The sequence below is a fragment of the Fulmarus glacialis genome, unplaced genomic scaffold (genome assembly GCF_000690835.1).
Source record: "Fulmarus glacialis isolate BGI_N327 unplaced genomic scaffold, ASM69083v1 scaffold36534, whole genome shotgun sequence".
Lineage (NCBI taxonomy): Eukaryota > Metazoa > Chordata > Aves > Procellariiformes > Procellariidae > Fulmarus > Fulmarus glacialis.
Window position 1 is genome coordinate 1 of NW_009208009.1, and position 16203 is coordinate 16203.

The 16203-nt window shown below is 36.0% G+C and overlaps 1 protein-coding gene across 4 annotated transcripts; it reads left to right on the forward strand.

The window, feature by feature from the left end:
• Positions 1-2561: 2561 nt before the first annotated feature.
• On the forward strand, positions 2562-9526 carry HESX1 (HESX homeobox 1). Of its 4 annotated transcripts, none has more exons than XM_009576342.1 (5): positions 2562-2666; positions 7199-7457; positions 7576-7781; positions 8099-8200; positions 9153-9469. In XM_009576342.1, exons 2-5 carry the CDS (start codon positions 7244-7246, stop codon positions 9249-9251), a joined length of 621 nt encoding a protein of 206 aa, XP_009574637.1. In that variant the 5' UTR covers positions 2562-2666; positions 7199-7243; the 3' UTR covers positions 9252-9469. The 4 variants fall into 4 exon arrangements, with proteins under 4 accessions (XP_009574637.1, XP_009574638.1, XP_009574636.1 ...); XM_009576343.1 differs by having other exon boundaries at positions 2568-2666; positions 7375-7457; positions 9153-9526; XM_009576341.1 differs by lacking the exon at positions 2562-2666 and having other exon boundaries at positions 7205-7457; positions 9153-9406.
• The last annotated feature ends 6677 nt before the right edge of the window (positions 9527-16203 follow it).

The following is a 16203-nucleotide window of genomic DNA, read 5'->3' on the forward strand; positions in this document are numbered from 1 at the left end:
CTTGGCGCTGCCTGGGGAGGGGCGCGCGCGCTGCAGTTCGTTGCCCTCCGTGCCCCTGCGGTACGCTGTCCCTCAGGGGAGGAAGAAAAGTGCGTCCCTCCGAGTCCGCGGCGCCGTCCTTCTCCCTGTCAGTAACATGAGCAGCGGAGAAGAGGGGCCTTTTGGCGGTCAGATCGGCTCCCGCTTCTCGGGAGAGCGGCCCCTCCCCCCCTGCGTCGGCCCCCAGTTCGGGGAGGTGAGTGGGGAGCGGAGACAGAAGGAGACGTTTCCACGCTGTCTGTCCAGCGGTGCTGCGGACAGGTGACGGTTGTCAAACGAAGTTACTGGGAAAAAGCAAGCAAACTTTTTTTTCTTTTCTTTTTGCATGTGCAGTTACATGCTCTGTGCTACAAATCAGTGTGTCTTCCTAGCCTTGTTTGTCTTTGTTCTGGCTGTCGCTGTCTTCTCAGAACAGATAGACAATTATCTTGGGGGCAAAACCACAGTGGGACTAATGCTGTTGTGTCCTTGTCATGATGGAAGCATCTTTCGCACTCTTGATGTTACCTGGAGCATCCCTTTTGAGAAGCCGCCTTTTATCCCTGTCATGTCTGTCACCACTATCCATCAGGGCTTTTACAAGGAAGTATTTCTATGCCTACCTACCTACCTAGGATTTTTTGTTACCAACTGATAGCTTCAGCTAAGGACCTGGTGTTCCTGCTTGTGTCCTAAAAAACCAAAACCATTGCTGACCACAATTTTTCCCCTTCAGAAGCAAGAGTGTAATCAGTCCTAATGGACTCCCTACTTTCTTAGACTGGATAAGCTTGGTGCTATAAGTTGGTGGCCAATTTTAAATGCTTAAAACTACTGTGAGGGCTCACTGGAATCAAACCAGATCATTGTGCACTGCCTAAAAAAGAGCATATTCTTGAATTGCCCTCTGTGATTAGTAGGTTTTGACCAAAGTTATCGTACGTTAAATTATTCCTGAAGGTTAACCAATTTGTATTTTAAGAGTAGGTCTCTTAGGAGGCGTTGGGTATGTACAAATTTGTTATCAAGAATATCCATCTAAATTTCCATTCATTTAAAAACAGATTAAAATATACTCTGTGTCAAACAAGAGGCTGCATAAAATTCTCACTCTTAAAACTAACAAAAGCAAAACCTAAGAGTACAGCATATTTGAATTTGCAAACTGGTTCAACTCTGAAATTACTTGATGATATTTCATTTCTGCATTTTAATAGACCATTGGTAACTTTTTAGATACATTTATTATTACAGCTAAAAAAAAAACCAACCAGGATGTTTCCTTGCTGGTTTTGCCTTTTTGGGGCCCGGTGAACTTAGTATAAAACCAGATTAGAAAGTACACGAAGTCATCCAGTGGAGCAAATGATTAACTATTGTGCAGTCTTGTTATGGAGACCTTTCTTTATGTTGTATCAGATCATGTTTTACCTTTAAAAGCAGATAAAGGAAAAGGCTGGTATTAAATTACAAACAATTAAAGATTTTTGAGGTGGGGAGGGGGGTTGTTTGTTTTGGGGTTTTTTTGTAGGGAGTGGTGAGGCAATTTTCAAGTTGCAACTCTGTTCAGTCAGTTCATTTACCAGCTGAGCTGGTGACTCACCTGACTGAAGCAAGTCACACCACTTGTCTCTTTCCAAATAATACAGAGTTATCTTACAAGGGATTTTAAAGACTAAGTCTTGTCACTGTAATTATTGTGTGACAGAACACTAGCATTGGTTCATGACCTATATATATGTGCATAGCTTTCTGGTTTTGAGATCAGTTAACTTGTGACTAAGTTTTACAGCGGTCTTGTGTAAGAAATGCTCTGTTTTCTACTATGAGATGCATTTCCCTAGCAGAATTCAGGAAGGTTGTAACTTTAAATGGAATTGGGTTTAGTTAGCTTTGTATATTTACAGCTGTAAGTAGCAGAGGAAAAAGAAAAAACCATTTCTTGAGCTGCTATGAATAGAGAACAGCTCTTTGAGGACTAAATGTTTTGTAGAAGAAAAAACAAAACACTAACAAACATACCATTAATATGTAGAAATGTGCTTTGGTATTTCAGCTGGCATGTAGCATAAAAATGTGTCTTGTTTCTGTTGATCTTAGCGATTCAGTTTAATCATTCAGTTCGCTTTAGTAGCAAGAGGGGGCCTTTTCCAATAATTTTGTAGTATAGCAGGGCTTTTTTGAATTAGTAGTCAGCTTTTTAAATAGATCCCTTATGTTGAAACATTCTGTAAGATATTACTAGTCTTGTTCTTACCTTTTGTGTACATTTTTTACAAATGTTACACGGCATCCAGAAGTTTTGAGATACAAATTTGACAGCAACAGATGAGATTCGACAGTAATGAATTAAAGAATCCCTCTGAACCCTCTAATAAGTGTTTTTAGTGTTACACTTTTTTCAGCATTGTAAACTTTTTGTTAATGTGTGATTTTTTTGTTTGTTTGTGGTTTTGGAGGTTTTTTGTTTGTTTGTTCTTTCTGCAAAATACTTACTAAGAGGCCTTAAAAATGTGGGGAACTAACTCTTTGCACTATGTAAACAGGGAGAAGAGTAGCCAACAGGTCTTTAGAGGATTCCAGATGTGTCCCCTAATGGAGAGAACATTTTGCGTCTGCTGGAGGGTGAAAGTAGCTGTCTGGATAAGGTAGGCTTTATTTGCATGTTACGTACTGTTTAACACACTGTTTCTCAGACTTTTCCTAGTGCCACCCTTGGATTTACCTTGAATGTATCTGTGTTTGCTTCACCTCCCTGGGTCAAAATAGCTTTTACTTCAGCCAAGAAATAGCTAACTGCTTTTGGTCATGTTTTGCGAAAATTGATGTTAACAGTTTTGAGGTGTTCTTGCCTAAAAAAAGAAGTTTTGAGTTTTGAAATTGGCTTTGAAAATAATCTTTGTTACTCATGTTCAAAACATATTTGAAAGGGACCTACAACACAGCAGAATATCTGAGGTGGTGAAATACTGGTGCAGCTGGGTAAAGAAGCTGTGGTAAAGGTGAGATGAAAGGCAATTTTTTTTGAGTGTGATAAGTAATCAAGAAAGATTATATATACCATTTCTACCTTTTTAAAAAGCTGAAAATATTGCACAGGCTATTGTGAAAGGTGTCCTGGCAGTGGAGTAGCAATGGGTGACAATGGCAAAAGGTAGCAACAGTAAGCATTGGGGTTTCAGACCAAAGCCACCAAGAATGCTTGGTGTGGTCTCTTCAGCTGGTATAAACAGAGTCCTTAGAGGCTTCACATCTCTAAAGAACGAGAGCTTCATCTACTAACAGATGAGGTCTACTGTCCCTGGGCAAAAAACAGTGGTGCAAAATCTGAAAGAGAGATTAGTTTGCTGCCTCATCAAGTATGTGTTGCTGTAAGAGGATTGGATTTGCATATCCAAGGAGCATTGATTTCTCCTATTACTGATTACTTAGGATTTTCAACTTAATGTTTGTTGTGTTGCTCTAATTGCCCCTACAACGGTATTTAGCTAAAACTCTATAGGTAATTTCATATGGGTTGCAAGGGAAGTATTGATCATTTCTAATGGGCCAAAATAATGAAATACAGTTTTTGAGTGAACGCTCAAGGTCTATTTACACTTTCAGTAGAAATTTAATCTGGTATTCTTGGATCTAAAACTTTAAGTTTTCTGCCCTGTGGAAAATATAGTTTCATCTCCTCATTTCTTATGGAAAGGTTGTTTGACTGTTTATCTTGATAACAAATAGCTTTCTCCTACAACTAAGCAAGCTTCTGTTCAAAGAAATCTAGCAACATTTGAATGCTAGACCTTCTCCCAGACATTCCAGTAGATGTATCTCCACATGTATGTTGTTTTAGAATCATAGACTCATAGAATGGTTTGGGTTGGAAGGGCCCTTTAAAGACCATCTAGTTCCCACCCCACTTTGTGACCTCTTTCACTGGATGAGGTTGCTCAAAGCCCATCCAACCTGACCTTGAACACATCCAGGGATATAATGGAATTTTGGTATAATGAAGGCTTCTTATCTTCAGAGTAAGTTCTCTTTTCTTGTGAAATTTTTATAAACAATTATGTTGAGCTGCATTAGCATTATAAAGGTCACTTAGATATATGGTGTTTCAATTACACTGGATTTCTCAGAAATTAGAGAGCATAGTGTGAGCATCTACCCTGTGAATTTCTGAATTGGTACTTCATATATGCAGTTGCAGCCATGAACTCTGCTTAAAAACAAGACTGTTGATACATTTCAGTGACCACATTGAAGTCTCCAGGTCTGATTCAATTCAACATTGAGCAAATGAATGTAATATGATTATTCTAATAATAACACAGTTTCTTACTCAGATAACCTTGCTGAACGAATTTAACAGCTGGGCAAGCCTCAACACCAGATGGCAGCATTTGATGAGCTTCTGACCTATGCCTAGTGAACACGTTGACTGGTTTTGGTCTATTTTATGAAAATTCTTTTTGAGAGCTACTAAGATCTCTTTTCCCTGAAAAGTCATTAAAAAACCCTGAAAGAATGAGTGTTTCCAACTAGGAGTTAAAAGCAGACTACCCTGAAAAAGTTTTTTTCCATCTTCCACAATCTCAGAGAGACCAAAAATAAGTTATAATTACTTGGTTAACTTAATGGTTAGCTTTGGGAAGATATGTGCCTCTCATAAATGTCTCTCTTACCACTACACATGCCTGTCTTTATTGATAGTTCTTGATAGCTTCCTGAAGAGAACACCTATGAAGGTATTTACCACTTAGGGACTTGAAGTATGTGGTAATCTGAGTCTCAGCTGTGTGGCTCAGGTTAATTTAATTCATACTCATTCAGGAGAAATAAATATTATCTGAAACATGTTTTGTATCAGTGCTTTGTTGGTATTTTTAAGTTCTTTAAAAAACAAAATAGTGGGCTGTATTTGGAAACTAGCTATTTATATTATAATCATTAAGAGTTTTTTGTATTATTAAAGTCCACATTAGTTTCTGGATTCAAGAGGCTGTCTCTATCAGTGATCATGCTTTTCACCTCTTTGGGATAGAGAAATTGGTAAGCAGCTCCAAGTTCAGTACAGAAAGAGATGTATTGTTTTCTTTTTGACTTAATGTGTTTTGTGGGAATTTTTTTTTTTTTTTTTTTTTTGAAACTGGTGTTCCATGTAGAGACTGTAGAGGCAGAAAACTGATCTACCAATCACTGCTATATAAGAGGCTTTGCATTATCTCTTTAGTAACCTCTGGACCTGGTGTGCAGTCTGAATACTCAAAATAACTGCCTGCAGTCAAGAAAAGGAGTCCTGTTGCTTTGTTAAGGTCATAGGTTGCCTTGTTGGGAACAGCTGTGCTGAAACATAAAGGGCTGTAAGGCCCTCGCTTAACACTGCTTCCCACTGACCTCTAGTTCACCAAATATTCCAGCAGCCAGTGGTTTCATACAGAGGTCCTTATGGCTTTTTTGTATGTCTACACTTGGTGGTTGCTGAGGTTGTCAAATGGTGGTTGGAGCTTAGCTTGCAGGTGGTCATTGCAGTTATATTCATGCCACTTCAAGATCGATTGATACGGTCTGATAAGGTGTCCTTGGTAAGATCACTTCCTGAATTGTCACTCTTTTTGATAGTTTGGTTTGACAACAATCTCATTGCACAACACAAAGTCAGTCCAGTAAGTCAACATTCTTCAGCTGAACGTCTTTCTGATATAAAGCCATATATGGATTGCATTTTTTTCTGTAGAATCTCTCTCAGCACAGTACTGTAATTTCTAGACTGTACCATTTCCTGCTTCTGTCCATTCCTAAAGATTAGTCTTGGGTTGTTTTCAATGGGTTGTTTACAAATGTACAGAAAATCAAAGTGGAGGTACAGTTTATTTCCTTAATATTAGTTGTTAGCCATGTGGATGTGACTGATTACACAGAATAAACTACTCTGAGAAAACAGTAAAACAAGAAAATATAAAGGGCCAGATTTTTCCTCTGAAAGCACATAGTCCTATGTGCTCCTGCTTCTACATCATGTGCTCCAAATTAGAAGTCTTATTTAAGAGGGGTAACTCTTGCTGAAATTAAAATACTCTTTTCATTTTTGCATGTTCTAAAATAAAGCTTTGTCCAAAATAAGAAAAGGAAAAATCTCTGTAGAGAGGCTATCCTGAACCAAAAGCTGGTTTTGAACATGTGACATCTAAACTGCTGTGTGGCTGACAGATGACCTGTAATATGAAAATGTTATAGTCAGTACTTTCTTTATAATGAATGAAATCAGAATTCTGTTTTCAAACTTTGAACTTCATTACAAAACCTTTACCTCTTTTCTCCCCATTACTTGTGATTTTTGGTCATTTTAAGTGTTCTGTCTGTAGGATTTAAATAAATGTCTATTGGTTATAAACCTACAAGAAGGGAGGAATATCTAGCAGTAAATGGGTGTTTTTAAAGCGGTAAATTTCAGTGTACTGCTTTTATTACTTTAAGTTTTGTTTTTATGTTGCAAAGAATGATCAGGAAATTTCACATATGGTATGTTTCAAAAAAGCTGCAACAAAGTTACTTTAATAAGAAAAATGAATGCATGAATTATTTAAAATAGTTGGTGCAACTGTTCCTGTTAACTAATCCAGGCACTTGGAAGGCAATTACACTGAGCTTTGACAACATTGCCAACCCACTGCACAGTGCCTTATGCCAAAAGCTATTGTTGTTTTATTGACCACGTTCACCATTACATATGCATATGAAAACACAGGCATTTTCATCGGGATTACCCTAATAGCATTAAGAGATTATTTTTTAAATTTCCTTGGAAGGAAATTCACTTAAATGAGATTACTTATTACTTGACTGGTTTCCTATCATGCTGCTATGTTTAGGTAAGTGGAGTCCATTAGAGTATAAAGTTTTTAAAAAAACTGATTTTATACATTAATGATTTCAAATAAAAGAGAAGTACTATATTTGTGCACAGCTTCTTTTGAGAAAGTTAAGTCGATGTTCTGGTTAGGAGAGATAACACTTTTTGTCCCTCTTGGTGGCCCCCCTAGTGTCACCATTAGTTGCTAATTACTTGCAAACAAATAAACAATTAACTCCTCGTGCCTCTTGGTGGGAGAGTTTTCATTGACATGCTAAAACTTTCTAATAAAAGATTTTAATTAATGACGTTGCAAATCCAACCCCCTTGTCAACATAGCTATAAGGAGGACTTGCGGAGAAATGCAAGTACAGTATACATGCTATGCTGGCTGAATGTGAAAGCATGGCAAGTACATCGCTATGTGCTGCTAATACATCAGCATCTCAGAATCTTCGGAAAGTGTCTGGTTTTGTAGAAAATAAAACCACACAGTGCTCGTTTTCCATTGAAAGTATTTTGGGACTGGAGCAGAAAAAAGATGGCATTCCAGCTGTGAAACCTCACAGACCATGGATGGATGCATGCACCAACTTGGGTAAGTCAGCAGCCTGTTTTGTAACCTCTCAAGCTTTACTCCTTTAAAAAATGTTTATGTTTTCATATTTCTACTGAAAACCAGTAAATTGAAGCTCTCGTTTGCTTGCTTTTTCTAGTTTTAGGTGATGACAGTAATCCTCATCTGCAAATCCCTGTTGTTTGCTATGAAAATCCATTATTGCATGCTAACAGTAATCCAGTGCAAGAGGAAAAAGTTTTGAAATGTGAAAAATATTTTTCAGTCACTGAAAGGCTATCTTTCAAACGAGAATTGAGCTGGTACAGGGGTAGAAGACCAAGAACTGCATTCACTAGAAACCAGGTAGGGATTTTCATAGTTTTTAATAAATGGGTTACAATGTAGTTTAGTAAAATGTTCGTAGAAGCCTATAACAGCTGACTAATTCAGTATGATGTACCTCTGCAGAGAGAAATGTAATCAGGAACTAGTGTAAATTAACAGTAATATTGCTAATTTCAGCAGACCTGTGTTTATGCGTGGAATCAGAATTGTGCAAACACTGCTTGGAAGTCTCCTGTTGAACAAACTAAACTGTTTTTTTTAATTTATTTTCTTTTCTTTATTACTCCTATGAAGGTAGTCATACCTATTCAACAAGTGTGTTTTAATCTCCTCAGATTGAAGTCTTGGAAAATGTTTTTAAAATGAACTCCTACCCTGGCATTGATATTAGAGAAGAGCTAGCTCGCAAATTAGATTTAGATGAAGACAGGATCCAGGTAATTAAAAATCTATTTGAATCTATTTCTGTAATTCCATCTATATGTACTCTCTGGTTATATAAGTGGTTTGATAGCAGTAGCAGTAATTTTAATAATATCAATTTAAAACAATGTACATTTATACATGTGGTATGCCTTCAATGATTTGTGAATTGGAAGCCATTGAATTCCTTTTGAAATCTTAAACCTTCTTCCATAGCGTTGATGAGGTATTCATCACTGTGATATTTCCATGATATCTGCTCCCTTAATCTCTAGTTATCATGTGCTGAACTTGATCATTTGCTTTCATGTTTTAAAATCATGTTTATATTATGCTTGTCGCGGTATTTGAAAAACAAATATTGAAATAATTTGTATGAATGTCTGAGTATTTTGTGAGACTGTCAGTAGAGCATATATGTGTTAAACCAGTGTTTGAGCCTAAGTCTTCATCTGGCCAAAAGCAAAATCTACTCAGGGATTTTAATTATTGATTTCCAGGTAGTCCAATGTGAGAAGAAGCGTACCATAAACATTAGAATTTGGGTCTCACCTTGAGGTTTATTAAGCTTTTGATGCAAGTCTTATGTTGGGGTTGATGGGAAGCTTGATGCTGAGATTAATAAAGCAGCTGAAGAAGTAACACCTTACGACTTGTGCGTGAGTTCCAGATGCTCAGCATCTGATTCAGTGTCACTGAAGTTAATATTCGTTTTTATATTAATCACAGTGAAGCTGGTCCTCACTTTCCAGTTAAGCTGGGGGTATTATTTTCTTCGTCTGTGGTGTTAAAATTATTGCAGGTAGATACATGCTATCATCTGCAGATTTTAAATTTGTATTGAACTTACAAACTACTGCCATTACACAAAATACTGTAAAGTTCAGCAACTATTTTTAAGTTTCAAAGCTTATTCTGCCTACAGTGCTGTATTTCTGAAAAGCATGCCTTTTCTTTCAATTTTAGATCTGGTTCCAGAACCGTCGTGCAAAGTTGAAAAGATCACACCGAGAATCTCAGTTTCTAATGGTGAAAAATACTTTCACCTCCAGCCTACTAGAGTAGAAAGAAGGATGGTTTGCTGTTACAGTACTACAATAGAACACGAAGAATTACTTGAATTTTCATAATTTGTATTAAGTAATGGTGATATATTAATTATTATTTTATGCCCAGATTTGAAATATTATCATAATTTTCATTCAAATAAACTGTAAATACTTGAAGTATTAATCTACTTTTTGTGGAAAAAGTAAACTTTTCATATGTATTTTAATAAGTATTTTCAGAAGACTTTAGATATTTTCACAGTTAAAAAAAAAACCCCAAACCCTAGGTTGCACAAGATTTTCAGCTAGTATGAATTACAGCAGCTTAACTGAAGACGACTTAAAGCTTCATGGTTTTAAAAAAAGTCTGTTTAAAGTCGGAAATATGCAAAATAGATCTTGCTACCTGAAACAGATTGTGCGTTACATTGGAGTTTAAATAGCTTATTTATAAAGAGTATGATAGTTTTCATAAAGAACATAATTTTTAGAAAAAGGTATCTCAAATGGAAGGGCTAGTATTCAACTGACTGTTCAGTTTGAACAATTGTTTGCTTAAAAGAAGCTGAAACTTATAATTTTTTTAATATAATATTTTAATTAATTTAGGATATTTGCCTATTTAATGCTTCACCTTGGATATCTCCTCTCTTGTCAGTGTAAGTGTTCCAGTTATGGAAGTTGCCCTCATTATCTTTTAATGACAGAATGTAGCATTTCACAGGATCAAATCAGCTGGGACCAGACCAGATATCCAGATCATTGCCATTAATTTTAGGGTGTTGAATTCATTTTTATCAAACAGTACATGAAAGTTAATTACCCACATACTTGATATTCAGCCTGAAGTCAATATGCGTAAGGAGAGCCTTATACAAAAAAAACCCCAACTCTTCATGACTATGATGTAGGAGAACATTGTAATGTGGGTTTACACTGTTCCTTGTTCAGCAGAGCTTTAAGCACTTGCTTGAAGTGCTGGTGTCCTTCAGTGAGACTTCAGCCTGTGTTACTTACTAGAGATACATTCTATATGGGCCCAGCTGTATATACAAAAAAATAATTTTGTTTTAGGCTGATGGTTCAGAAGAAGCACTGGCTTTAAATGATATTTCAACCTGTAAATCTGAAAGAACCAGTAAATCCCAAAGAATTTAGATGTAAAGCTATGTTAATTGGGTTTTCCCACTTGGCTGACTTGAAAAATAATTTTTATTTTGAACCAAAACTGTATTTACAGTAGTCAAAAAACTGAACCAAATTATTTTATCTGATTTAAAAAAAAGAACATAGGGAAAAATTCTGAAAACTAGGGAGAGGAAATTATGTGAGTGCTTACGACATTCAAATTGTTTTTATCTATCTCTGAGTATAGATCTCAGAGTAACTGTCCCACATTGAAGGAATGCCTAGCCACTGAGCTGTTATGTGTTATGATGTTGGTTTCCAGATTTCTTGTGGAAACGGTTTTGCTTTATACAAAGTACTTTGATATTTACTGGAGGAAGAATTTGAGCCAAAGTCTTCATTCTACACACCTTAGCCACTAGGCTCATTCACCAGGCTCTTTCACAGTCTGACACTCAGCTTCTATGAAGTCAGAACATCGAGGACACAGAAGTCAGCATATCATTGTTAATATAGGCTAAATGTAAATAGCAAAAAAGGGGGGGAAATCCATAGGTTCTTGCAGTGTTTTAGTAGTGCAAATACAGATAGATTGTTCTTCAGTTGCACTTTCTTATTTAATAATAACAAAATGACAACAGATTTTTTTTTTCTGGCATGTTACTTTCAATGTGGTATAGTCTCTAGAAGAGGTAGGTGTTAAAATTGTAAAGACCTGTCTCTACTGCTTACAGACAGTTTTTGATTTCTGTATCTCTTCTAACATGCTCGGCTTTTCCTTCAGTTTGTGTTCTTAGGACATCTCTGTACACTTCAGTTGTTATAATGGATGATTTAATGTAGCTGAATGTTTGCAAGGTATTGCGAAATGCAGTTGGTTTAGGATTTTATGAGATAACATTGTACCTGTTATATCATAAACAAACCAAGTATTGCTCTTCCTTTCTCGATGCTTCTATCTATGGTATCTGCTGTCCTATAGAACGAAAGGTAAGTTTGAGAAAAGGGGTGATAGAAAAAACTTAATTTTATATAGTCTCGTATTAGGAAAAGCTGAAGGGAAGGATGATCTGACTTCAGTCCTTAGTTGATATTTTGGATGATAGGTTGAGATAGAAGAGTTTAAATAAAAATAATTTCTATATTTTCTGAAAAATATTAATGAAAAGCTGCATTACTTTAGAACCAGGCTACAGGTATTTGCCATTTTGTGTCTCTAACTTCATGCGCTCATTGCCTTCATTTTTATGAAATCTCTAAAATCTTGAATTGTTTGACTTTGCTCTTGGAAATCCTATTTTAGTGTGAAAATAACAAACCTTTATCCGATATTGAAATGTTAATTATTCATGCTTTGTTGGATTTGGGAAATAACATTACTAACTGAACTTCTATTGTATCCTGCATTCAAAAATACTTAAGAGAACATTCACCAAAAAAGCAATTTAAATGGAGCCAAATCCATTAGGAATAGTTTTTAGAGAAATTGGAATCTCAATTCAGATACCTACCTGATCTGGTAAAGGTAAAGACGATATTGGGAATGCATGAGTTCTATTTTGTTTTTCTTCTCGCCTCAAAACATATATTGCCCATAGCTTAACCTTATTGCAGGTAATTTGAAACTATTGTCTACTTTACTGCTGGAAACAGGATTTCCAGCAGCAACAGATTAGACTAATCTGTACAGATTGATGCCTAAGAACCGTACTCTATTATCTGGCAAATACCTAAATACACCTAATGTCTCTTATAATGGAACTTGTCTCAAGTGACGGAAGTCTGACAAAGCAATTTAAGAGAAGGAGTAGAATAATAGCAGAATAATAATAGCACTAGCCCTGGCATCCAGCTCTCAATTAGCAAATGTTACCAGAAGGATGATTGGTGTAAGGTACTAAGAGCGAAAAAATGTTTAATAGCATAATTGCATTGTTTGCTTCATTTGGCTTAGCTCATTCTTCCCAAAGTAAACGCTTCAACAAGTTAAAGGAGAACCTCTAACTTTACATTTATATTTACTTTGACCAGCATGGGTTTAAATTGTGGCCATCACTTTCTCAAACACAGCTGAATTTTTTTCCATCTTAAAAAATATTAGTCTGGACTCACAGGATTTTCTAATCTTGTACTTCCTGATAATATGTAGCTTTCTGGACTACTTTGGTAATACATGTAATACGCTATGTTATCTGTCTAGGCACAGCCAGTCCAAATAACAATAGTGGATCAGACTATGTCAGAAGAGGCCACCATGCATGCTGAAATCTGGTCCCACTCCAATTTTGCACACTTTGCCTTGCAGTGTTTCTGTTTGTCTATTTACCCTTCAGAACTGTGATCAGAAAAGTCTCAGTCTTCTTGGTTCCTATTCTGACTTAAGATTTGTGAAGCCACAACCTCCTTTACTTCCAATCATGTTGCCTTGCATTGGTTCCAGTGATCATTTGACCCTGTGATAAGCTGATATATTTACTAGGATGGTGAAAAACTTTTCTAGCAAAAAACCTGGCTAGTTGTAAGACTTCTCACTCTTAATGTTGGCAAGCTGTTACGTCAACATCCATCAACAGCTACAGTTTAGGCTAGGGTCAGGTTCATAATGGGCTTGTGTCGTTGACTGTAATGGCACTTAAACATTATAGTAGTGCTTTCCTGAAATAGGTCCAGTGCCTGGGACCCTAATCGGGATGCTGGGCTGCATAATTATTTGTTTTAAATTGACCTTCTTTTCTTAATTAGTATCTCTATCTTAAAATTTTCTTCTAACCACAAACTTCAGCAATCCCCAGTGCTGTCCAAAAAAGATGAACTATGCTCATGGTCTAAAAGCAGATTCAAATTAATTTATACTAAAGAATCGATGCTTCCAAAGTTCCATTGTAATATTATTCTTGCAGCATACATAAAAGCATAGTTTGAAACTTAGTCTTTAAATTACCAACGTTAGTATTTGAAAGCTCAGATTTAGAACACTATTCATTAAATTGTCATTTAAAACTTTGAATTTGCAATTATTTAGTTTATCAAGTCTGTGCTTATAAATAGAAAGCTAGCACACCAGCAAACTGTATGTTATAATTTTCCTGGTGTGCATGGGTACATCTACATTTTTCTAGTTCTTCAAAATTTTGTATTGAAAATACTTCTAAAGCAATGAAACCCAGGACTTTTTGTAGTTGTATGTAAGAAGATTAACGCTGTGTTCATAACATTATTAAAAGGAAATGGGGCTTCAAAAATCATCCAGCATTTATGTGGCTGGATTTAACAAAAGACTTGCACAAAAGTAGCGTAAAATCATTTGCGAACACCTTCAGTTTACCTAATGCGAAATTAAGCTAACTTTAAACAGTTGAGGCGAACTCTCAGGGTTAAATAGTAATCACAAAATCAAAGCTTTTTAGAAATTGGTTGTAATCAAAACTCTTGTTTTGATTCCTCGGATTGACTTAGTTTCCCTAGCAGGTGTTAGGTTGATGCTCTTTGTCCCTTCATTTTAAAGGACATATTACATAATTGGATGGGAAATACAAGGTATTTTTTAAAAAAAAAAAACTTTTGAACAATGGTGATTGACCTAAATTATTATTTCATGTCCTGCTGTTCGTGTCATGGATTCATCTTGACTCAAAATCATATTCTGTTACTTTTATTAGAGCTATTTAGAATATCTTATATACTTATTTGGTAATGGAACAGTAAAAAGACAAAGTTGTAATGATCATTATGTGAGGGGGAGCTGGGGCTGTTCAGCATCCTGGGGCAGGGAAGGATCCCATCTAATTGCATTACAAAGGAAGCTCATGTGGTCATAATGAGCAAACAGGATTGTTAGTGAAGGAGAGGAATCTAGGGCTGTTGAAGAGCAATCAGTTCTAGATCCTTTGTGGGGGAATAGTCCCTTTACTTGCATTACATGAGGGGGAAAGGGTTAGACAGAAAATGTGGAAAACCAGTCTTTGTATTTTGGGCACCCAAAGCTGATATCGGCATGGGCCACCAGTATTTTCTTAGGCCAAATCAGGAGAATCTCAGAAAGTATGAAGTGCTGTGTTAGCGTGGCACAATATTAGCAGTGTGGTTTTGCTTTTGTAGATTGACTAGCAAAATAGAAAACTAATCCTATATTTGTTAAGTTTGGAAGAAGCAGTAAACGGAATTTCCTCTAATATCTGTTTTTGCAGGATGCTGTTTATTAGCAATGAGGTAAGAACATGATTAAAAATGCTTAGGGATTTACAGGGTTTGGTGTAGTTGTGGTATAATTGCTGACAACTTTCATACTACCATCTATGTTTTGTATTTGATCATATGAATGTGGTACAGTGCTGGTATTAGAGTGATAGAACAAGTGCATTGTCTGTGCCTTAATAAAAAAAAAAAGCAAAGAACAAAAAAGCAGTGAAATACTAGATTTTTCAAGTGTGTTCTGATCCATGTTGCGAATCAGTCGGTGTAAGTCTAGTGCCTTTAGCAAACAGAATATGTTTGTTGATTGAAACAGGGTGCAAGTAATGCTTTTGATACCAATTTCAAGCACAGTCATCTGGCTTGGGATGTTACAAGGATCTGTATGTGTGGCCTATAAATATGATGCCATACCTGGATGGGGAGAAAATACATATTCCTTCTTTTTGGATATACAGTCCAATGTTTTGTTTTTCCTAGCTCCTAAACCAGGTTTTGCTCTGCCGCTATGACAGCTGGAGAACCCAGTGAGTATAGTCTATCAGTGTTTTCCTTAATCTTGTGCAATTTGGAGCAAAAAGGACAAAAGTTAGCTGATGGTATAAGATAGTCCCCTTTGTTAAAAGTTATCTATATTATTAGTCTTGTTATTAATCACTATAAAATTTTGGGAATTTGCCTTTTTTAAATTGCATATGTAAGCATGTGTTTCAAACTCATTATCTTATTGTGACCTTTTAAAAAAAAAAAAAATCTGTAACCTTGCACCAACTTAATTATTGTACCTTATTTTTCTCTAATGCCTTCTTGCACTTCTAACACCGAATTTTTATTTTACCAGTCCATGTCATTTTACTACTCCTAAGGTGATAAGTGCCTGTCCACAATTTCTAGATTCTGGGGCAGTCTTTTGTCTATGTATAACCAAATTATGCTTTATATGTTAAATGAAAATGAATATATATCTTTTAATGATAGATTTCTCACACTTTAAATATTTAGAATTGTATTGCATCAATCATAGTTATACTCCAAAATATCTTGGGATTCAGTTTCTATGAATGATGCCATAGTAAGGAAATTAAGAAGACAGCAGCTCAAATATTCTGCATTAAAGATTGTTGGCTATATATTAGCTGCATCTTAAACACTTTACTTTTTCATATTAAATCAGATTTTAAATTCATAAATCTTGAAACAGTGGTAACAGTCTGTATTTGAAATGCCTATAAAAATGCTGGGCTGCTTTTGCCCTCTTGTGGCTAGATACTATAATTACAGTCCGACATGTTAAATTAATTTTGAGTAAAATCTGCAGACATGAGTTAGGCTGTGGGGAGACAGAATGCCAGCAGGTGACTACCTATTTCGACTGTACAAAATCTGTGACCAAATTTATATTGTACGTGCATACAAATGCTTGCCGTTGGGCCTGATTTTCAAAAGTTCTGAATGGTCAATATTGAACTGAACCTAGTGAAAATTGGTGGGTGCTTAATATTTTTGATAGTCTGAATATTTATTAATAGTTAGCTATTACCTTAAGAATTCGGTTTTGGGCAGCCAACCTTTTAAAATCTTGCCTCTAAATTAATTCAGGCTGCTTTGATGAGTACATGTGTATAAGACTGCCCAACATAGTCAATTTA